Genomic DNA, 25,041 nt, shown 5'->3' with positions numbered 1-25,041 from the left:
AGCAGGCGGAGGGAGTGGATTTACTTAGCTGAACAAGGAGAAACCGCTGCCGCCAATGGTGATATCCGTTTGTTGTACGATATTTCTCGCGGCTTTGGTGGTGCCAGATTGAATACAAAGGTGCCGCTAAAGAACAGAGTTGGTCAGCTGCTAACTGTGCGTATATAACAGCTTAAGTGATGGATTAAACATTTTGAACAACTCTTCCGAGTTTCAAATGTCAGACCAACAAATCCAGCATCTATCAAAAGTATGGAATTTGATAAAGCGCCAGGGATAGACTGTACTTCAACCGAGATGCTCAAAGCTGACCTAAGTGGCCTAACAACTGGATATCCAATGGGGAATTCCATCGTCGATGTCATCAACGACCGATAGCAACAGAAATTGGTGAACGTAGGTGGAAGTGGATCGGACACATCTCGAGGAAAGGAGCGCACGAGGTCTACAGAGAAGCACTCGATTGAAATCCGTAAGCACAGCGTAGAAGAGGCACACCCAGAGGCTCATGGTGACGCAGCGTAACCACCGACATCCAGGCTGTAGACAAGAACCTCTGCTGGCAACAGATAAAAGCCATGGCGGGTAACCGTCGGCAGTGGAGATCTCTGATTGCATCCCTTTGTTTTGTAGGACCGGCGGACATGGCCACATAAGTAAGTAAAAAGCTAGAAATGATCATGTAGATCTACACGTCTATTATATGACCGAAAGTTAGTGTGGTGGCCAAAAACAAAGGAGACTACTACTGAATCAAAGCTTGCAACGACTTGCGTGCACTGCAATAACCGGACTAATGCGCAGTACTCCTGAGGATAATTATCATACTTTCTACGAAGTGTGCGAAACATCGCGCTACGATTAGGAAATGGGAGTTCCTATGGTTTGTCATGGCTCAACAATATTTTTCACTGATGAATTAAAAATTGGTTCCAAAATTGATGCTGAAATCAATGCCCTTGAGCAAAAATATCAGTGGCAATGGGATAATGACCAACTTTATTTCAGGGGGAGATTTTTGCAATAATTAAATGTGTAAACAGCACTGCCCGAGTAGAAATTATTTTAGAAACTTTGATCTGGTTTGTAATGATATCTGTCGCTTTTGTAATTTTGAAAGTGAAACTACGGAACATCCTCTGTGCAGTTGTAGTGCGTTATAGGTGAGCGGAATTAAATTTCTCGACAAGGGTTGTTTATCTCCCGGTGGGATTTGGTCTACTAATCCTGAGAAGGTTTTCGGTTTCATAAACCACATCATACATGACTGCGAACACAAACAGTAATTAGGGATATACTACAAAAGTTCAATTCAACGGACAAAATAGTTTAAGTCTCCCCTTAACGAAAAAGGAGTTGTAACTGCTTCATACGGAGGACATTAATCGTATAGTATACTCAGTGTGCAATAATAATTTACTGGCCTATACTTTGCACCTTTAGAAGTTTTTTTTCGATAAAGCAAATATAGAAAATAAAAACATTTACCCAGATATGCTGATCTTAGCTCGTTTGATCACGTTCGCCGTTAGTGCCGCGTTGCTTCGAGAGCCCGCGAGTATCGTCGATGTGGTATTTACAAATACTTGAAACGATAGCTGTGACACCAGGTCGTCTACTCGTTGTGGGTCGAATCGCAGAGACAGCTTAGCCTCTGTGTTCCGTCGCATCGGATTACCAAGCGAACAGTCGACTACAGTTGCATTAAATTGTACACACGTGTAAAGACTCTGTTGAAAACAAAAAGGAAATTGTTTTGGGTAACAATAATAAGCAAGATTTTCAATCGCATTAAGAAATATATACCTTTGTCCCACTGTATGAAATGCTGGGATCATGTTTTACAAATAGATGTGTTTCGTACGCAGAATCTGCCAGATTAGAAATGCTCACATTCAACAGAATGCCACGATCTCGACCCAGAACTAGTGAATACGAATTATCACCTGCATCAAATTATTACCTTAAGTTAATAGAATTCTTTAGATTTTCAATTATTTAAAATCAACATTACCTTGCTGTTCCAGGGATAACTTAGCTTTTAGATCGAACTTCGATTGACAAATCCCATCATTTCCGCAATCCTTCTGGAACGTAGCTTCGAATGTTCTATCCGCTTGAGTTTGATCGAGAATTGGATTTAACATATCTAAAGCAGATGTCGGTAGTGACATATCGAGAATCGTATAATTCAACCGAAAACGAATTGGATTCTGAATATCTCTGGTGTTATCCTTAATGTAAACCACTTCTAAACGACATTCTTGGCGTCCATCTGTAATCACACTAATTTGCTTTCGAAGTATATTGGACCTATTTTTCGTATCTGGTCCAAAGTAAACGCGAGAAAACTTTTTCAAATTGTTGTATGTCTCGGCTTCAATCGTGTAGATAAGTTTCAGGTGCTGTGATTGGCTACTGGAATGACCTGACTCTTCATATGGCTCTATTGAACAGCAGGCATTGAATGAAAAGCTGAAACGAAAAGCGAGTAACACAGAGTTAAATTTTAATTCGAAAACAGCGCGAACTAAATATCGCGCATCACCATTGAACATCTTACCAGGTAGCATTAGCACTAGGATCAGCAGGACATCCTTGTTTTGTTGGATCGATGTTCTGCAATTCATCGCTTATTACATACGTCTTGATATTCGTAATAGGTCGTGCTAAAAGTGTTACAACTGCTGAAGAGTCATACGCGCCAATCACCAGATCCGGATAGGTGTTATTATCGAGATCTAACCCTCCCGACAAGGAGCTACCGAACGTATTCAGAGCCGGAACGTTAAGTCCCAGAGAGCTTGATGTGATTATCTGTGATGGTTTCTTGGATAAGCCATCAGGAGTCCCAAGATAGATGTACACTACTCCTTTACCCTCATAGGGAGCCCCGATAGCAATATCTTCGCAACCATCCTTATTGATGTCACCTAAATTTGCCATTGCCAAACCAAATCGAGATTCCAATTTTCCAGTAAGTTTGGTGGTGTAAAAATCAGTGAAATTATTGTTAACGTTCTGATATACATACACGGCTCCGCCTTCAGATTTGGAAAAGTAAAATGGTGCTGCTACTAACAAGTCAGGTGCACTGCAAAAAAAACTACTCTTGTATAATTCTAACTTTAAAATTCAACCGTACTCACTGATCACCATTGACGTCAGCTGTGGCCAGTTCATAACCAAAGCTGGACCCAAATTGCTCTCCACGAAGTTCTCTTTCTTTGAAGATGGGATTTCTCTTATCTCTGTTGGAAAAAATTACGACAAGCCCATTTCCTCGTGATCTAGGAGCTCCACCAGCGTATGACATGAAATCACCAAAGTACCGTCCTCCAGTTACAGCCATGCCTGTAAATAGACATATCTTGTGAAACTATAATTAAAACGACGTCATGGAAAGTTACCTAAATAGCCGTAGTTTGGAACAGGTGAATCAATGTTGTCGTGAGGTCCATAGTACTGTGTTTTATCTCTTGACAAAAATTCTTTTTCTACTTCAACTACGAACACTGTACCTTTCCAGGTCATGACTCCAGGTGTACCGATGACTGCAGTTCCATCATCCAAAAGCATACCTGAAGTACCGGACTGACAAAAGGCATACTGCTCGTGTTCTCTTTCGATGGAACGCCCAGAACACACTTCTACCCCAAATCCAAAGGAGAAATCGTTGTTTAGCACGTAGCAAAGACCTTGACCCATGTGCAATCCATTCTCCGTTGCCTTGCGCTGAATTTTCATATAACGGTGCGCACATACAAAAATCTGTATAAAAACGATAAAATTCACAATAAAAAAATTATCACATGGCAAGAAAGTAGACATCGTTTTAATCCTGTACCTTATTTTCCTTGCCGCCTGATCGAACTGTGACACCCAGCCATTGATTGCTCTTGATTTCGTCATCACCTGGAGGTCCCAATTCACCACCATTATCGTCCTCATCATCAGCTTGTAGATAACAGAACAAAAATAAGGTCAGAGTTGAAAGAATAATTCACTTTCGACTTAAAGGCACAGCAAGCCAAATCTCAAACGAGGGAAGAAAAAGATTGTAAGCCATAGAACTGAGTTTTATTATGTATATTTATTAGCAATTCATCAGGAGAAATCCGTGCTATTTTGTTATAAAACAATGTTACCATGTTATGTAGAATATAAAATAATTAAAACTAAACCGAATATGAGTAGGTATTAAGTGAAAAGATAATATTTTAATCCATAGGATTTTATATAGGTGATTGGAAAATATGACTGCAAATGTGAATACAAAATAAACAAAATAATGTGAAAATAATATAACTTTTATAAACAGTCTAAAGCAAGAGATGGTTTCCTTTTCTCTTGGATCATGCACATGCTATTATTACAATGATTAACTTTTATTGTTTTCCCCTGATCGTTATTTGCACACTGTAATTTTGATCAGATGTAGAAACAAAAAAAGGTTGATTAACCTCATGTTTTGTCTTGATTTATTAATAAAGTAACAAATTTAAATAGTTTTTTTTAAATGGTAGCAGAAAATAATGAAACTAAATGTGTAAATATCCGTAGGGTTTAAAGGTGTAGAAGCCTTAGGGTAGAGGGAAAGATAGAAAAATTAAATGATATTCAAGGTATTAGAAGCAAGGCATTAGATTAGTAGTTTATAGTATTCTGAAGCGCTTGATGGGCTATTATATAACAAAAATATTCCTTGGTCACAGTGAATTTTTTTGTGTAAAAAAAAGTCATTTATCTGATAATATCCAAATGTCGCTGCTCGCTGGGTTAGATGCAATCTTTTGATGACAAAGGAATGATAAGGATTCTAATGGTACGGTGTATGTTTACGGTATATGCTTACTTATAACAGTTATGACCGAATTAAGGGCATTTTACCCTAATATTCTCGATATTAGGCAGGCTTCATTTGCTGTTTTTGTTGATATGACTACAGTGCCTTAACGTAAGATAACTTGAAAAAGTGGTGTATGAGGTAACTGTAGAGTTAATTATTATCGGATTCCCAGTAAACCATTTGGTTTGTATATCTCGATTGCAACTGAGATATACGAAATCATATCTGAACGAAAAAGTTATATTTCACGCCATATAAGAACATATATGTACCAAAGTGGAGGCGATATACGTGCGAAAATTTCGACAATTATTTGTAATTCTATTTTGCGTAGTTTTTATAACACGCAACTAAATACTCCTGAATATATGATTAAGATATAATCAAATAATCCAATCGTCTATACTGCTTTATAATTCACAGTCATGAATTGTATATGAAGACACGCACGACAGCAAAACAACTTATTGTTCACTTCGATTTGCCATACTCTAATCATTATACAATTCCAATGGGAAATTGACATGAAAACGGTTTAATGTGAGCTTTCTATTACGATTTTGTGTTATCTGGGTTTCCAGCAAACACTATTTTTGCAGGGTAGTGATTCGGTATTCTAGTCACATGCCCTGGCCATTGTATCCGTCCAGCTTTAGCCGTCTCTTGAATAATTGATTCGCTATACAGGGTGTTCAATAAGTTTAAATACAACTTTTCATCGTTGTGTAAGTACGCATCATGTTCATTCTGTATTGGTATTGGTGTCACCTTTAGCTTTATATATAGGCTAACCGACGCGCAAGGTGTCGACTTGATGTCATTTGTTATTTGCTTACCGCGCGCGGTGAAGGAGTACCGCAACGTTGTAGTAGTAAAGTTGTTTGCGACAGGTGAGCGACCCGGCGACATATTTCGGCGGTTGAAATCCCACAGGGTGAAGCGAAATTCCATCTACAACACCATCCGTCGGTACCGGGAGACGGGCTCGGTCAAGGACCGTGCTAATTCCGGGCGGCCGCATTCGGCGAGGACGCCAGCAACCATCAAGATGCTGAGGGAGCGGGTTCGTCGAAAAATTAATCGCTCGATCCGGAAGACCGCTGTTGACCTGGATGTGTCGATCGGGCCTGCCCACACCATCATGACGAAGGACTTGGGATGCAAGCCGTACAAGAAACCCAAGGTTCACGGGGTAATGGAGGCTACAATGAAGAAGAGGCTGGACAAAGCAAAACTGATACTTTCGCAGCACGCTGGTCAGGAGTTCGTGTTTTCTGATGAGAAACTCTTCATCTTGCAACAGCCGCACAATGTCCAAAATGATCGGCTGTGGGCGTCGACGTTGGCCAGCATCCCCCCGTCCCACATAAACATCCCGCGGTTCCAGAGCAACGCGTCGGTGATGGTTTGGGGGGCCCTATCTAAGCGTGGGAAACTTCCACTGGTGTTTATCGAGAAAATCGAGAATCGAGAAACGCCGCGTACTATAAGACCGAGGCTATGGAGAAGGTTGTGGCCGCGGCACTTTGTGACCTCTACAGGAAAGATCATTACGTCTTTCAACAGGTCGGCGCACCGACCAGCCTGCACGGCGAGCATCGTCCAAGCGTGGTGTCGGGAGAATTTGACTGATTTTCTCGATAAGACTTTGGGCTTCCCAGGTCCTCGGATCATAATCTTCTGGCCTTTTATGCATAGTCGTACATGCCGGCCAAGCAGAGCGAACATAAAGTGAGCACTATGGACTAATTAAAAAAGCTCATTTTCAAGATCTGAGACGAGATGCCCATGGACCAGGTGTGTGCCGCGTGTGATTCTTTTGAGAAACATCTCAAGCTCGTCATAAAGCACAAAGGAGGGGCGGGGGCTTCACCAAATATGTCGTAAAGGTTGTCAATAAACATTGCTTCAATAAAAATTGACTCAGAAAAGAATATCTTGTATTTTCAGTTTTTAAACACATTTTTCAAGTTTATTCGAACTTATTAAACACCCTGTTGAGTTGTGTGAATGGTTCATCCTCCTTCTCCATACTTCATTCTCCTGAACACCGATGAAGATCGTCCTTAGCGATTGTCTTCCAAAAACTCCGTGCACTCGTTGGTCCTCCTCGAGCATTATCCACGTTTCATGCTCGTAGAGAACAACCGGTCTAATGAGCGTCTTGTACAGGGTACACTTTGTAAGGAAACTTAGTTTGTTCGACCGCAATTGCTGGTGAAGTCCATAGTAAGCACGAGTTCCGCTGATAATACGCTTCCGATTCTCAGGGCTCAACTATCCAACTCTAGTCTAGGAATGATAATTTCACGAAGAGTGGCTGCCCAAGATTTGCTGCATAGGAAATGAGACACTGTCGATCCATATTTATCAATGCAGCGAAGGTTAGCACACGCACCATAGGCATATTTCGAGACATCGGCGAAATCATGGGTTTCCTTTGCCTCCGGGTCAGGAACTACGACGCGTCTTGGAATCACGAGGTTGTTAAGTGGTTCAGCGATGTATGGAACTCGGTAGACGGAGTAAATCACCTTCCACATAACCCCGTCTAATGTTGGAAGCCCACCGGCACTGTATGATCATCTTTGTACACGTCGTCCATGTAGAAATTTTTCATGGTCACTTCGGCTGCTTTCGGAGAATTTTTACTCTCGTCACGGGCTAGCTGAATAAGCGATCTTACAACGAGAAACGAGGTCTGATCGAGGTACGATGCTGGTCTAACAAGCCAGTCGTCGAATCTCGGCAAGGCGGTGCTTGCTAGATAGAGTCAGTAGGATCGTTACACTGGCCCCGTATTTTTCCTATACTCTAAAGAGCCGGCTGCGAAGTCTGTCGATAAAGAAGCGTAATGTTTAATGACGGTTTAAGCCCACGGCTTTGCTTACAACGAGAAACGAAACCGTTGAAGTACCGTATGTAACGGTCAACAGTTCAAATATCTTCAAAGATTCCGACTGGTGATTTCGCTAGTAGATTTGCTGATAGCGAATCTGGTTGTGGGGGTTTAATAAGAATTTACCAGTACATTTTCGATACATCGACGGAGAAAACGTAGGCGTGGATTTGGAAAGGTAGTACAATGCTGAACAGGTCACTTTGGTTGGTCGATCCTGTCAACAGCATGTGATTCAAATTCAACTCGCTTGCTTTGGCTGTCGAATTGAAAACAATTCGAAATGATGCGTTCCGTGAACAAGGGCCACACCATTGGAATTTCTATAAAAATATCTTTCTTTTGGTATGAAAATATTGAATGAATCCCAGCGGCATCTGGATATATTTAAAAAAAGAACCTTTTTAGGAAAAAGTCCTTGCGGTGGCGAAGCCGTAGATTTTGGTGTTTTTAACATCAAAATTGTGTTACTTCAGTATGCACAGGGGAGGCTAAATTGCAATTGACTGACCCTTCCTACTATTAAAACCAACAATCCACCATTGTTGTAGCGGATATTTATCTTAACGAAATGTGTTATTCATATTAACATACGTTACGAATCATGGATTCCAAACAGGGGATGTGTACATTCCCGCTGTTCAAATATCAGATAGCTGCGTTATCAGATAGAGACCCGACTGCCTCTGTTTGCATATCACAATTTCTATCGGAAGGAGCAGTTAGAATGTTACAGTGCTCTTGAAAGTACATAACTGATACACGATGTTAATCTTCTGCTTTATAAGCGTGTGGAATGGCTTTGTAAACTAAGATAAGCTGTCACACTGAGCAGTGTAGTTAAACGTAATGAAAAGTTTTATGTTGAAGATGGTACATAATTAGATATAATGGTATAGACTCAGTTTACAGATCTTTGCAGGTATCTTACATATTTTTGTTAATAGTGGTTAGTGATAAGAATAATCATACTCGTGCATAAGTCCAGTTGCTGCCATGCTTGATAGTTAATATGAAGTCAAATGTACAAATCACTCGAAGCTGAATCTGTTAACAAGCATTCCAACAATGGTAAATGTCTAAAAAAGCACCCGCAACTACTTACTTTCATAAACACCAGAAGGTTCTAAAAATTACGCAATAATAAGGCATTTAGTCATTAGCGTTGTTGATTGAATTCAATTTTTGGAAAGGGAGCCGTCAATGAAGTTTTTCACAGTTTCAGATTTAACATAAAAGAAAAGAACGAATCATTATTAGTGATTGTATGAGTATTCAAGAAAGGGTCTTCTTTAATATAATTATTATTAGAGTCTGAGTAGCATTGCCAAATTAGTCACTTTGTTTCCCTATTAGTCATTTTGCGTGTATTTCTATTTATCCGTCGCGTGTCAACTAAAACTACTTTTCTTCTAGCAGGGAGTCTAATACATAATCATGTCTAATTCTATAATGGTTCGATGATTTTTATTTACTTACTTCTTCGGCCATCAGTTTCAACCTGTTCACAATCGTTGCTCATTTGTGTTACTGGGCACTTAAACAGTGCTCCTGATCGATTTGTTAATGGTTGCAGGTTTTGACCGAGTGGGGCACCGACAAGGATCCTGCAATCAAGCATAGGAGTATAAATTAGCGAAAAGTATAAACTTAATCTGCTTATGATAATTATAATATAATAGGTATGACGATGATACATGATTTTATTATGGCAGTACCAATGACAAATATAAGATTTCAGTGCAGCTAAATGAAACCGCTAAATAATGTTCAGCAAAGAAGCTTAATCCTGGCTGGAGTGATGTGTCAACATTCAATATTGACCCATTTAGTGTGATGAGCAGGCTCAGGCCACAAGAACAGTCAGTGCATTCAACAAATTGGACCGGTTGTTGCGGTTTATGGGCCGACGCAATCATTGATCCAAATATATATTTTTTTATTTGATTATTTGATAGGCTTTGCCCGTTATCAGAATTAAAATTATATGAATACATACAAACTAAAATCTATACCTATAAATAAGGATTTCTGTCTGTCTGTCTGTCTGTCCGTATGTTCCTTATAGAATCGAAAACTACTGAACCAATCGGCATGAAAATATGCATGTAGAGGTTTTTTGGAGCCAGAAAAGGTTTTAGTGATGGTTAGAAACCCCTCCCGCCATTAAGAGGGGGGGCTCCCATACAAATGAAACACAAATTTCTGCATAACTCGACAACTAATCAAGCAAATAGAACAAAATTTGGCATGTGGGTGTTTTCGGTGACAAGAATTTATTCTATGGTAAATTGAGACCCCTCCCCTCTTCATAAGGGGAATTATAACTCCTCTCCTCTTTAAGAGGGGGGGCTTCCATACAAATTTCCTCATAACTCGCGAACTAATCAAGCAAATGGAACCAAATTTGGCATGTGAAGGTTTTCGAGGGCAAGAATATTTTCTATAGTAAATTAGGACCCCTCCGCACTTTAAGAGGGGGGGCTCCTGTACCAAAGAAACACAATTTTCCTTATAACTCGAAAAGTAATCAATCAAATGGAACCAAATTTGGCATATGGGAGTTTTAGATGGCAGAAATTTTTTTCTATGATGAATTGGGACCCCTCCCCACTTTAGGAAGGGGGGCTCCTATACAAATGAAATGCAAATTTCCTCATAACTCGAGAATTAATCAAGCGAATGGAACCAAATTTGGCATGTGGGAGATTTTGGAGTCTTGAATTTATTTTACGATAGTTAGAGACCTCTCACCCCTGTGGTAGGGGGATATGGACTCTCATACAAATAAAACAGAAATTTTTGCGAAACTCAAAAACTAATCGAACTCGAGAAATTCGAGACTCTTCCATAAAACATTAGTCAATACAAGACCACAAAAACTATCTAAGCCGCCCACTGGGGGGCTTGCAAAACTCGAGATTACGACAAAGATCATGCGAGATTCATGATTTATGTACAACACAGGTTAATTTGTGGCAATACGAAGTTTGTCGGGTCAGCTAGTTACTCATAAACATTACATAGAATTTTATAAGTGCTGGTCGCTATGTTACTGTCAATGAAGCGCGCTACCGGTCAAAAATTACGAGTTTTTTTGCTCAAAATACAAGCATTGCACCTGACCAACATGCGGCTTCAACACAACATCGCTACTTGACATACAACACGAGACACAATGGATTAGTTGAAAAGCGAATATGTTTAGCAATTATGTCTTCTTTTGGGCTTGTAAATTGCCCGCCTAAATCGTGTGGTTTGATACCCCCCGATTATGCATTCTTAAACAATCTTGGATTTCAATAAGATAACAGGACAGCTGTAGTTTTGATTTTGTTAAATTGTTTCCAAATGTACATTTTCGCCAGGGAAACGGTCATGCTGACTCTAGCACTATCGCCCAGCTGAGATTCGAACATACGACGACTCGCTTGTTAGACCAGCATCGTACCTCGAAGCGAACTGAGCTGGCTGCGAAGTCTGTCATATTAAAAACAGAAGGTCAAATTTCGAAAACGGAATGTAGAACTTAGGCTTTGCTTTGCTTACAGGCAGTACTTTACGTGATATTAAACGATAAGCTATGTTTTTTGCATTTCCTATAATGTATGGGTATTTCCAGACTACCTTCGAAATACGACATTACCTCTTACTCTTTTTTCTCGCGGTATCAATGAAAAGAAGTCAATTATTTATTTTCTTGCCTTTGCTAATTTTCATTCTTCCTTTTGCTCGTAATAACCATTCCTTGTATTGCGGAGCATAACAATGCGATGGAATGGTGTCGAGGGTTCTTGCATACTTTTATGCGTTCGCCTGCGTATGGCCAATATTTTGCACCGTATGAGTTGGTTGCGTTCAATCCGACCGATCGATGGTCGGAGATCCTTTTGCTTTGAGGTTGCCAAGGAAGGTGTATCGGGAAACGGGCCTGCTGTATGCGCAAAGCACAATGTAAGCTCAGAGTGCATTCTCTCTATACGGCCCACACGATGTCATCAAATGGCAAGCTTTCTTTACGAGTTCCAGACAAGTTTTAAATTAAAACGAGTTATTTTTCTCAGCAGTTCGTGTTAGCTCCGGATCATACGCGATCTGAATTCATCCGGTCGCGCTGCTAGCAACGCCTGGTCTATAACGAGGGAAACAAACAACAATAAAAACGGAAGGGTACTAAAACGATCTTCCTCAACACCTATTTGTGCCTATGCCTATGCAAGATGATTTGAATGATCTGGACACGATTAAGTTGCGTTTGAGATATTTTTAGTAATTGAAAAGCATTTTATTCGATTACATAAATGTGTTGATGATAAATCTTAAGATGAAATTAACTTTGGTTGATTCTTTTTCAATTCATCACTCTATACTGTAAAAGCTTTCAAATGTTATTTGTTTATAATCTAGTCTAACATTCTTAGACCAGTTTCGTGCCTCGACGTAACCCGGGAGGATCGGTTGAGTTTGGTTGAAACTATTTGAGATGCCCGGGATTTGTATATCCCGTAATATATGTATTGCTGTTGCAGTTGAAATCCGTAATAATCGACGTACGGCATTCGGTTTTATTATTGTTCTGTGTGTCGCAACTACGTCGCACGTGGTGCGCTGTAATCGCACATTGATCAAAACTTTATTCAGCAAAATTATAGATCATAACCTGTTCTACAAATGTCGCATATATAACTTTGTCATATTTGGCCCCGTTGAGACGGTATTGTCAAAAGAATCAAAATTGAATTAAAGTGATCGAATCATCCCTGGGCAAAATCCGCCTGGTGAGGTACGTGTATCTCCGAATTCTTATCACAGAACACTGGTTTTCACACGGATGCTAATGAAACAGATCCACAATAGTTCAAAATAATGGACGCAGTGGTAAGAGTACCCAACAGAAGAGGAAAAAACAAATCCCTTGTCAAGTAATGACCTTTTATCACGAACCCATCCCCAAAACCAATCTCGAATTTGCTACAAACCCTACCGCGAGCCAGAGCATGAAGAATTTAACCCCTGGGTTTGGCTGGAATCGGCCTTCTCTGAAGCTTATTCACTATCGAGTCAGACACATGCATCGCGTTTCGTAGCCACCCGGCCGCACTGCCCACGAGACTGGATTCTAGCCTTCGTTTATTGTTTGAGGTTCCTGTTGGGCTTCCCACTTGCTCGGTAACACTTGTAGCCATTCCGAGACGGACTCGCCGTACAGTACAGCGGTCAGTATTCAGTTTTTCGACAAAGCACAATCCGTGATGCTTAGATTAGCTTTGACTTCCCGAGTGACCCTCAACCGCAATTCACGATGAAGAGTTCAACTCTAACGTCTGGCCTGCGCCTTGCGGACAGCCCTGAGAGTTTCCTTGCACTCCTCAATTACTCACTCCATAGCTCTTTTAGGATAATCCGTCAGTACCGAGCCGACGCTGATGGATTCTGCAGGTAACCGCACACAATTACTTTCATTTCACCTGCTGCATGATGAGTATCTCGAAACCACGTTACCTTTAACGGGAAATTAGCAATCATCAACTTTTCGTCGGAGAGCCCAATTCTTCTTGCCAATCTGAACACTTCAAATATATTTTCATGAACAGAATTTTTGTTTCAAACAAAAAAACTGCTTTTGAAATTGGAAGAATCGATGACGACTAATTTCACCTTAAACTGCGAAAAAAAATATACCGAGCAGAACTGTTTACAAATAAGGTTTTGCACGGGCGAGCATAACCTCACTTCTTTGACGTCTATCAGTGGTTTGTTTACATGGACTTGGAACATGGGTTAACATGTTGAAACTGAATATTGCTTAAGGCCTTAATGGCAAGTCAGAAAAGCACAAAGACTGCCATTCCGAGCAGTTTGGAGGGCGACACTGCTGGATAATACGCTTTTAAAACGTTTAACTCCAATTTATGCATGTCGCGTTCGCCAAACAAATAGTAAACAAACCACGAGTGGATGTCAAATGGGTGTATTGCGTTCATTCTGGTTCATTCGTAACGTCACCTTGCAAAACCTCATAACACAAGTGTACCAAAAGTTAGCATTCACGGCCTCTGAGAGCGCCGCTATCACCAAAATGAAGTGCCCAATTTCTAAATGATCCGATCTTTACTACCGAACCGATTTAGCAAATAATCTATTCAATATCAATATGTCCCGCATTCATACAAAAAAAAATCTGGTCACTTTATGCTAGAGTGGAACCACTCTAAGTCGCATCTTCAACTGTGCGGGGTATGATGAGTTCTAGGGTAAGGAACGAGTTAAGCAGTGTCACCTATTTTAATCAGTTGAACATAAATGAGCCGAAAATGCACTTCTTTATTCATATTTTCAAAATCTTTTGATAGGATCATCTTCACAAATCACTTAACCATACATTTGATTCACACAAACACAATTTATTGGGTTTCCGACAAGAAAGATGATGAATTAAAAATTGTTGTCCAAAAACGTACATTTTTCAGCTACTGAAGGCAATCGCCACCTCGCTACTAACGAATCCATCACATTTTTCAGCATTGATTACAACCACTCTAAAAGTCAAGCACTGAATTGTCACATACCATATTATTCACTCTCTTTTTTTCTATTATCCAAGGCTTTGTCACTAGCCGAAAGTTTTATTATTTTCTAACAAAACTGAAAACAAATTCTGAATTGACGGAACCTGTGCACCAGTAGCAGCAGCTGCAGCACAACTGATGAACTATCGTGTTGCCAAGACACTGTTTCGGTTCTGGAAATAAGAATTTTAAGTTTGAAATTAACTGAAACCTCATATGGTGAAAACGTGGTTCAATAATTTCAAAAGAAATGTATGTTCATAATTAATTTTTCTTTATTAAAAACAACACAAAAGACAGCTTTTTCAATAATTTTTGAAGATTTTCTCAATGATTTAATAAAGCAACGATGTGTTTCAATGTTATTTGCTTTGACAACACTGTTCTGAGTCGGATCGTTTGTACTGCTATATGTTTACCTCTTTTGTTCTCCCACCATCCTTATGAACAGCGAGTGAGACGTCAAACTCGCAGGTTCCCATAAGAACACCAGAGAATAAAAGAGACGACGAATACCGTTTGCCGAACGGTGCAGTGAGTGTCCCGATAAACAATTTAGACAGATGGCATTTTACGCATCTATGCCGATTACGCATCAGATGCCGATTAGTAGGTCGCGGATAGGAACACGAACTTACTGAATAGGGAGAAAAGTTCGAGGGATTTTTTAAGGGGACGTAAAAATATCAGATTTCAGGATTGCTCAAAAAAGCACCTTGCGTGTGAAAATGGGTTCGGTCTGTTCAAAATTAGTTCCGCCGCTCCAACTTTTAAAGCGAAAAATCAAAAGTTTAGCTCAACAATAGTGTCCTCCGATGGTAACAGCTTGAAGAACTAAAGATAGCAAGAAGATTGGTATGCTGATGTTCCCCACTTAGTCAACCCATCGCTTGTAATAAGGTGAAACAATCAGTGACCCGCTTAGACTGCTTAAAACTAGTTCTTTACCCTATTTAGATTTTAGAAAAACATTCAATGATGCAATGAATCTTTTTCTTGCTTCCGTGCCACCGTAAGAGCACCACAATACGAAAATTGATGGAAAAGACACAAACACGTATCACTCTTACAACATTTAAGGATAAAAACAATATTGGTTGGACATCGGCATCGTCCTGATGATAGGCTTAGAATGCCTCAAACCGGTCGACGCGTAGGTAAAAATAATTTTTGTTAATATTATTTTTATCCTTGAATGTTGTAAGAGTGATACGTGTTTGTGCCTTGTCCATCAATTTTCGTATGATGCAATGAATGTACCTAATGGTGTGATACTGCGATCTGCGACACTTATAGCTGAATAAAAATACTGCAGTCCAGTCATTAGGGTTGCCAAGTCTGAAAATTACAAAAACCGGCCGGTTGGTCGGTCCTGCCTTCAAAAAATGCCGGTTGGGGGGGAGGGAGGGGGGGGGGGGCAGCACAGTTTTAGAGGATTTGCCTGGAATGTGTAATGTGCGTTAATGACATATTATTTGAGTAGTCGCCGGAAGTCGGTTGACAGCTTCCCGTGTAAATGGGATGAACAGTCACTTCTGGAGATAGCGAACGGTAAGACATCACAGTCGAAACCACAACGAACAATGAATGGATTATTGAAGATAGCTAGTTTCAGATTGACAACTACTTGCTTCTGGTGCTAGTAGGCAATGGATCATTTAGTAGCATTTGAACATATTTGCCACTAGATGGACACTAAAGCGGCACGTGCCATGTTTAGAGTAAACTTAAGGGGGGATACAGATTACCCGTTATAATTTCTTTCCGTTCCGTTGCCGTTGACGATTGCTGGCGGTTAATCTGAATCGGTATTTTTAGGTGGACCAATCAGATTGCAAGGCAGTTTGACAGTCGTTCGCTGACCTTCGTCGAGTGTGTTTGACAGAACATGTCTATGCTGGAGCCTTCTGTGGGATTTTTTAACTTTTGTAATGATCCATTGAATGTATATTACCGCCAGAAGCAAAGTATTGTCACTGCAAAACTGTCTATCTTCAATAATCCACTACTCAGGATTGCTAACAAATTTACCAGAAAATTTACAAATCAGGCAAAAAGTACAAATCCGGCTTCATGTGTCAGAAACCCGGCCTTTTTACAGGATTGACCGGCCACCGGCTTCGCAAGCGAAAACCCGGTCGGGCCGGCCGAAAACCGGCCACTTGGCAACCCTACCAGTCATATATGTGTTTTTGGGACACTCCAGTTCAGAATTATAGGTTATTCTACGCGTCCAGATTAACTTTTAGCCAGGCTTTAACTAGCTGCGCAGCACGCTTCGCAGGCGTACAGTAATACAGATTTGACGTTGGACGAGTAAGACAATATCGTCAGCTAGGTCAAGGCCATTTAGCTGCTCGATCGTTAAAAGATAATAGGACAATCCTCGATTTGATCTACTGTCAATAATTCAAAAGAGTATTTTATCCATAACTATAAGCGATGCCACTGTCACACACCAGCAGTAGTCTTTTTAGGGTCGGATCATCATTGGGCTTCACGAGTTTTCAGCCAAGTTGAGTTTGATTTTTACCTTACTCGTAAGACTTTTTTAGCCTTTTAAACACTTTCCGTACTGTATTGATTAGACTAATGCTATCATTAAGACAACAATGTCTGTTGGTATAAACAAAATAAAAATAATTAGCAATAATCGTTCATAGATTTGGTTGAAAATGTGTATTTTTGTGTTTGTAAATACATACATTTTTAAAATAACTACTGCATTATAGTATATAACTTTCGTGGTTTATCACTAAAATATTTATCTCCTGCATACAAGTTTTCAAGAAACTTCAATACTCAAACCATCAATTCATCCACAGAAAAACTGGATTCAACTGATTTGTTTCGTTTTTTAAGGTTTTATCCATTCTCAAGACAAATGTCCCATTTGACATTTAATCATGCACAGCTACAAAATTTACAACCATGACGGAATACGACGCTTAGGTCTCGCGACTTGCATGTGCCCAACCGCAGTCGTTCGACGGTTTGGACCAGAACGCCTGCGTTGGTGTTACCGATCGTTTTCTTTCTTATCACTGCGTACCAGGCGGGATGTGTATGTAGGGCTCACTGGAATTATGAGTCTTATATGCTGCTCAGCTCAAAGGTAGGTGGCAGTCTAACCAGTCTGCCCACGCTGCACAGCTTAACCATGCACCCAACGACGAACGATGCGACGATCATGAGGCCGCGACAAGAGAAAGATCCTCTCACCCTTGAGAAACAAGTGATCGCACACCATGATACTACGCCCAAGAGGGCGCCATAAAAAAGCATTTGAGTTGTTTTTATTATATTCAGCGTAATGTTAAGGGACATGGCAAGGGTATACCTTCTTCTTCAAGTAAATTCTATAATTTTACTACAAAAGTAAATTTTTTAATTAATCACTCAATCAACTCAAAATTATTTGCAAATACGGAATGTAAATGTTCGCGTGGGGCTGTCCGCACTCTAATAAGTATAAAGTATAGAATCCAATTACTTGCATTTTCTCACTTATGACAGAGCTGACATGGAAGCTGGTAGTACTGCTTGCATAGAGTGTTGTATAATGATTTAACAAACGTTTTATGGATCAGTTACGGTAGCAAGAAGCAATGCACAATACTTTTATGATTATGATTCAGAAAAAAATTGTGATGTATTGTTCAGCATTATACCTATTTTCCTATACCTCTCCATAGCATCTTACTATCATTCAACCGAGAGCCCGGAAAAGTGATTTGAAACCGTACGAAAGCCAGGAGCTGAATATGTTTGCGACAGTTCAATTCGAAAAAAATAAATTCCGCAACATGAACGCAATAAATAAAAACAATGTTTACCAACTATTTATTGATTCAGGTGTCAAACGTTATATTGTGATTAGCGATAAACACAAAAGAAACTGAGATGCATAAGAGAGTAATGTTGCTGCGTTGAGTAAATTTATTGTCGCGCAAAATTGAGCTGTTTCCGAAATGTACAATATGCGTTACAAATTAATGACATCTGTTGTATTCAACAGGGAAACATTGATAGTTTCAAGCATACTATCCCGCATGGCGCATGATGAAACACTAGCGCCAACTTCTGTTATTTGTTATCAGAAACTAGAGGCGGTGTCCTATTGACTACATAAGCATTGAAAAGTAACGTCTTAAAATATTGTTACCTACCAGCTTTACAACACATGCTGCATAAAAGCGGCAGTCGTGTAAATGTTTATTTGATATTTTTCGGTGAATAAATAACTCATTTATGCTTCATGCGTTACGCGTTTCAGCCTACTATGTATATTTCAACCATCTTCGGACGTTCTTTTTGCGTTCGAAGATGGCTGAAATATACATATTAGGCTGAAACGCGTAACGCATAAAGCATAAACGAGTTATTTATGCACCGAAAAATATTAAGAAAACCCTCAATTATGATATATATTTGTTAAGAAAAAAAACTATTGAAAAATTTTAACCTATCTTTGAAAGAAAAACAATCACCTTTCTTCGATATATAAGAGGATACGTGCGGTGTTCAATAAAAATAATTCTCAATAATTCAACATTTTTTCATAGTTTTAAAGATGCCTGTAGTTGGTACCGCAGTGAAGACGTGATACAATTTTTGATTATCCAATTAAATTGAACAATTCCGCACGCTAGTATAGGAAGCAAAACGACAAGAAATCAACAATCAGTTGAAAAATAGATGCTACCACTGCAAACATGATCTTGAAAACCAAAAACAGCTGAGTCCCGCATTCGTCAAAACTCTCGGCTGTACTATACGATCATTTCTAAAAATATCGAATACGCAAAAGAAGAAATATGCTCAAAAAGTGGAGCCGACACACTGCATTCCGCGGCATATTTATACTCGGCACACATTTTTACTGCTTCAATATGCCACCCAATGTCACAGCAGAGCTGGTGTGTAGTTCATTGCGCTGTCCTCGTACCGAATTCCATTATTATTGAATGCGACGTATTTTGCTTTACGGTTTATGTGAGAATGATCCAAAATTGTTACATTTTCCTGCGGATCCGGAGCTACTGGAATCTAAGATCTGATTATGGAACAGATCAAACAATCGCCTGCACTGACGCTGTTGTCAGATAATATACAAGTAAATTTATTGCATTGCTAAATTTATAGCAACTGACTCTGCGTAGCGCGAAGACTGCACCAGGTGATGCTAGTGTTTTTTCCAAGTTTTAAGGGTGTCATTGAAACGATGTTTTGTTAGAAAATTTATTCGAGGTGTTACGTCTGTTAGTCTGTGTTTTTACTACTGCGCTTTTGCATCATTATAGACTGCTGTGCAAAAAAATTGTTTGATGATGTTTGAACATATTCTTGCTAAACTTATGTCGAATTTGTTTATTCAATCCGGGTTGAAACTGGATGAATTTTATCTGTCAGATAGGAGCAAAGGAACACAAAAAGTTCATCCAGTTCCAATCCGGATTGAATATACAAATTCGACATTAGACGTGATACGTTTTGTTTTATTTTCATTTCTACCAAGAGGTGATTTCAAGTAGCAGCACTTAGAGAAAAGAATGAGTTTTTGACATTAAGAAAAATCTGTACCTATCTATACTTTATAACATAAATCTGTAATTTGTGCCGCACAGAATCTGTGCCTTTCCAGATAAATGCGTACGTTTGGCAACACTGTCCCGTCCTGATTACTGCTGATCCTAGACTAAGTTGATGTCTTGAAAATAAAATGTACCGAACAAGGGCACAACCACCTCTTCTTTTCAACCAATTTAATCGCTTGGTCGCTAAAATGTAATCGAAACTGAAGTCTCGTAAGCGTAGGTAACCGAATGTTTTATTATTGTGAATCGCAGTTCTCACCAGTTAGATGCTGGTAATTCTTTACCTATTTTCGTTTACATCGGGCTTTTTTTAAAATTATTGTCACAATGAACTTTTCTTTCAAAACGTTATTATATATTTAACTTGAAATCTTTTAATTTACACTTTTAGAAAAAATTAATGAATACAAATCAGGGTTTTATAAGTTATTATTTATCTGTTCAATCAATCAAAACAAGCTACAGAGCATACTTTAAAGAATTGCATATGGGTCACATATTAAATTTGTACATTATTGGTCACAGTAACAACTACTGGATGGATATGTGCCACACCACTGCAGAGGGTAGAGTCCAGAGGCGACGCCGGAGAGGGTGGAAGGGTCACGCAAAACACTGAATCCTAGCCGGAACGGTTTACCGACTGGGGACGACGCCAAACTGGAATTCTTTCGGATATCGGGAAAAGATCACTTTTACTTAACACTATAGTTTTATTCAACTATATTTTACACAATGTTACACTTTCACTTAGTTCTTAACACTTGTTGTTACTATCACGGTGGTTAAATCGATGTTGTCTCTAAGACGGTTGAAATATGTACTTCTTATTCTGCATTCCGTTAAGCGCCCGTATTTATACTACACGGCGTGGCATTCTGGGCGTCTCGGGCAACTTCGGGAAGGTTCGACGTAATGTATTGCTGGCATAGGAAAGAAGTGTCTAGAATGTTCGATGTTCATTGCTAGCAGATGCAGGCAGATCGGAGATGCTTCTCGAATCTTCGAAAGCACGTTGTTCATACGATTGACGGATTTTAACGTATTTTTCGCTGTCGCGAACAGGGGTTTCACGTGGCCGAATTTCACTCACGGCCGCCCTCTACACTTCACGCCGAGATAGTGCAAGCTCGATTTAATACGGTCGTCCGGAATTGCATGTATTGGGCAATTCCAAACCCGATTTTGTGGCCACATGCCTACCGTTCGGAACCACTGATAGAAGTTTGACCGACTTCGACGCCTTTGAGACACAAAAAGCCCCGATCCGCTTGCCGTTCGCAATCAACCAGCTTAAGCGGAACTACCTTCCTTGCGTTATCCAGAACTCCGCTCTCGGTCAGATCGTGCGATGGAGTCATTCATGGGTAACCGCGGCGTCTCAACAAGGGGATTTTATTTTAAACTCTAACTATATTTCGAACCTAACTTCTAACAAGCAAAAACAGATACAATAATTTTTATTTGTTTACCGCGCGCGGTGAAGGAGTACCGCAACGTCATAGTAAATTTGTTTGCGAGAGGTGAGCGACCCGGTGACATATTTCGGCGGTTGAAATTCCACGGGGTGAAGCGGATTTTCATCTATAACACCAACCGTCGGAACCGGGAGACAGGCTCGGCCAAGGACCGTGCTAGATCTGAGCGGCCGCGTTCGGCGAGGACGCCAGCAGCCATCAAGATGGTGAGGGAGCGAGTTCGTCGAAAAATGAATCGCTCGATCCGTAAGACGACTGTTGACCTGGATGTGTCGATCGTGACTGCCCACACTATCATGGCAAAGGATCTGGGATGCAAGCCGTACAAGAAACGCAAGGTTCATAGGGTAACGGAGGCTACAACGAAGAAGAGGCTGGACAGAGCAAAACTGATACTTTCGCGGCACACTGGTCAGGAGTTTGTGTTTACTGATGAGAAACTCTTCATCTTGCAACAGCCGCACAATGTCCAAAATAATCGACTGTGGGCGTCGACGTTGGCCAGCATCCCCCCGTCCCACATAAACATCCCGCGGTTTCAGAGCGCCGCGTCGGTAATGGTTTGGGGGGCCGTATCCAAGCGTGGGAAGCTTCCACTGGTGTTTATCGAGAAAAACGTGAAAATCAAAGCCGCGTACTATAAGACCGAGGTTCTGGAGAAGGTTGTGGTCCCGGCACTTAGTGACCTCTACGGGAAAGATCATTACGTCTTTCAACAGGACGGCGCACCGGCGCACCGGCCCACACGGCGAATATCGTCCAAGCGTGGTGTCGGGAGAATTTGACTGATTTTCTCGATAAGACTTTGTGGCCTCCCAGCTCCCCGGATCATAATCCCCTGGACTTTTATGTATGGTCATACATGCTGGCCAAGTAGAGCGAACATAAAGTGAGCACTATGGACCAATTTAAGAAGCTCATTTCCAAGATCTGAGACGAGATGCCCATGGACCAGGTGCGTGCCGCGTGTGATTCTTTTGAGAAACGTCTCAAGCTCGTCATAAAGCACAAAGGGGTGATACTTCAACTAAATATATCGTAAAGGTTGTCAATAAACATTGCTTCAATAAAAATTTACTTAGAAAAGAATATCTTGTATTTTCATTTTTTAAACACATTTTAAAGTGTATTCGAACTTATTGAATACCCTGTATATTATTATAATTGAATACAGATGTTAATATTCATGAAAGTCTTGAGAATATAAATGTAGCTTACCTTAGCACAAAATGGCTATATTAACTATTAATGCTAAAAAACAAAACTGGTTAGGTACGTTGATACTTGTTTGCGCTGGTTTGTCATTTCAATATGATATGCAGTCTGCGCTGATTACATTGTCTGCTAAAACATCACTTTTAAATTAAACTTTACGTGCGCTTGGGTAATTTCAAATCAATAAAAGGTGATAGTGATATTCACATATGTTGCAGACACTGGCATAATTGATTCCTATTCTCCATCTCGCCGGTCATAAATCATCCCCCGAGTAGAGGCGGTTCCTTTATGCTGTACGCTGCGTTCCGCTCCTTTTCACTGTTCAGTTGCCGGTATCGTGGATTACCGGCAGGCTGGGGCGCGGCGGATCCGTGTGGTGGAAAAACCACACGGATCGCACGACATTTGGGCGCAATTTAGCATAGCCATTGGAAACATTGGCAACCTAACGTGAACAAACTTGTGCTTCGCATCTGTAACATTGTGAATACGAGGCATGATTCAGTTATCGAAAACAGATGTTGATTTGATGTGTTTTTAATGGCATCCGTGTCTATAAAAGCTATTCATATGAACTAATTCAGAGTTCATATAAATTAAATTCTGCGTTATGATATAAATTAAATACACGGAAATCTAAAACACATTTGTGCATTAACATACATGTATCTTTTATAGTACAAATCATCATCATTATATAAAATAGATTGTAAACTATTCGCAAACCATTCATTATTCTGCGAATAATAATTGATGCATAATTGTAAGCTGATGCCATTAGTCGTCCCTTTTTGCGCTTTCCTCCCAAAACGCCCACAAACAATATATCTTTCTGCATGGAGGTATGCTTACTATGCACTGTCATTTGCGTGGCAGGAGATAAAATTACATTCGTTTTCTCACTTGTATTATGTGGTGAACAATGCTTGCATCTTTAGTATTGCCAACATTACCACCATCATTATTTCGAGTTGTAATGAATTAATGAATTGCACAAATAATTATTTTGATAATCGACTTTTTTCATGGCATTACCTTTTGTTGCCAGATAATTTTTCTAATTTATTGTATACAATGCCTCGTAGTATTTAAAAAAATCAATCTTTAAAATATACTAAAATATCAAAACTTGAAAACTATGCAAGCATATACCGTTAATCAATGTGAAATAACATGGGAACCAAATCTCAATACCGTGATCATTTATTATTGCGTAAAAAATGTGTAAATGGTATAAGAATGATATCAATTTTTGCTTTTTTAAAAACAAAAAAAAATTTTAAATAAAGTAATTATCTATGTTTTACTGGTTGCGAAATATAATGAATGTCTACTTATAAGAAGGTAATGACTGTCTCATCTGATTGAAAACGGCCCCTGATGCTACCGTATGAACTAGCTAACCGAAGTCGTTAACCAAAGAACCACAGATTTCACGATATGTCATCTTATAGGGTAAAGAACCGGTTTTAAGCAGTTTAAGCGGGTCACGGATTGTTTTACCTTATTACAAGCAATGCGTTGACTAAGTGGGGGATTATCAGCATACCAAACTTCTGGCTATCTTTAGTTCTTCAAGCTGTTACCATTGGAAGTCACTATTGTTGAGGTAAACTTTTGATTTTTCGCTTTAAAAGTTGGAGCGATGGAACTAATTTTGATCACACCGAGCTATATGATTTATTTATTATTTTTATTTTGTTTAATTAGTTTTTATCATGATTTTTGGGGAAAAGTAGGTCAAAATGGACCACTTCCCGAAGTCTGCACAGGATGAAACCATCACCAATCGGTGTCCTGCATGTTTTTACATAGAAATAGCTATTTTGTAAGATTCCAAGCCAGCGGTTTCTAATTCTTGTGATTACGAGCTCGTTTTTGCCCATTGTGGGATGGTGGGGGAACAAAAGAAGCACACATAGCAGTGCACACGGTCCGACTACAGCATAGTGTTGCCAAAGCAAATAACATTAAAACACATCGTTGCTTTATTAAATCACTGAGAAAATCTTCGAAAATTATTGAAAAAGCTGTCTTTTCTGTTGTTTTTAATAAAGAAAAATTAATTATGAACAAGTGAATAATATGGTATGCGACAATTCAGTGCTTGACTTTTAGATCAGTGCTGAAAAATGTGATGAATTGGTTAACAGCGAGGTGGCGATTGCATTCAGCAGCTGTAAAATGTACGTTTTTGGACAATTTTTAATTCATCATATTTCTTGTCGGAAACCCAGTAAATTGTGTTTATGTGAATTAAATCTATGGTTAAGTGATTTGTGAAGATGTTCCTATCAAAAGATTTTGAAAATATGAATAAAAAAGTTAAAATATAAAGGTGATAGTGATATTCACACATGTTGCAGACACTGGCATAATTGATTCCTATTCTCCATCTCGCCGGTCATAAATCATCCCCCGAGTAGAGGCG

At 39.7% G+C, this 25,041-nt stretch overlaps 2 protein-coding genes across 13 annotated transcripts in view; one reads left to right on the top strand and one right to left on the bottom strand.

Moving 5' to 3' along the window:
- The window catches only part of LOC128732931 (integrin alpha-PS1), a 71,871-nt gene that overhangs the window by 6,920 nt on the left and 39,910 nt on the right, over positions 1-25,041 (bottom strand). For 6 of the 7 annotated variants that reach the window (XM_053826400.1, XM_053826402.1, XM_053826401.1 and 3 more), the window contains exons 3-11: positions 9,228-9,355; positions 8,854-8,874; positions 3,848-3,957; positions 3,411-3,771; positions 3,150-3,354; positions 2,564-3,094; positions 2,015-2,475; positions 1,807-1,946; positions 1,489-1,730 (exon numbers count right to left, since the gene is read on the bottom strand). In XM_053826400.1, the coding sequence (XP_053682375.1) occupies positions 1,489-1,730; positions 1,807-1,946; positions 2,015-2,475; positions 2,564-3,094; positions 3,150-3,354; positions 3,411-3,771; positions 3,848-3,957; positions 8,854-8,874; positions 9,228-9,355 (2,199 nt within the window). The remainder of the gene's footprint in view (positions 1-1,488; positions 1,731-1,806; positions 1,947-2,014; positions 2,476-2,563; positions 3,095-3,149; positions 3,355-3,410; positions 3,772-3,847; positions 3,958-8,853; positions 8,875-9,227; positions 9,356-25,041) is intronic. The other variant, XM_053826405.1, reaches the window with a different exon arrangement.
- LOC128732934 (uncharacterized) overlaps positions 8,473-25,041 on the top strand; it is a 198,338-nt gene continuing 181,769 nt past the window's right edge. For 3 of the 6 annotated variants that reach the window (XR_008411853.1, XR_008411852.1, XM_053826408.1), the window contains exon 1: positions 8,677-8,819. Coding sequence is in view for 1 of the 6 variants with exons in the window: in XM_053826408.1 (XP_053682383.1) it covers positions 8,817-8,819 (3 nt within the window). In the remaining 5 variants the exon portion in view is untranslated. The other 3 variants (XR_008411855.1, XR_008411850.1, XR_008411851.1) reach the window with 2 other exon arrangements.

Source organism: Sabethes cyaneus, chromosome 1 (genome assembly GCF_943734655.1).
Source record: "Sabethes cyaneus chromosome 1, idSabCyanKW18_F2, whole genome shotgun sequence".
Classification (NCBI taxonomy): domain Eukaryota; kingdom Metazoa; phylum Arthropoda; class Insecta; order Diptera; family Culicidae; genus Sabethes; species Sabethes cyaneus.
The sequence above is the reverse complement of the archived record's forward strand: the minus strand, read 5'-3'. Positions and strand labels throughout refer to the sequence as shown.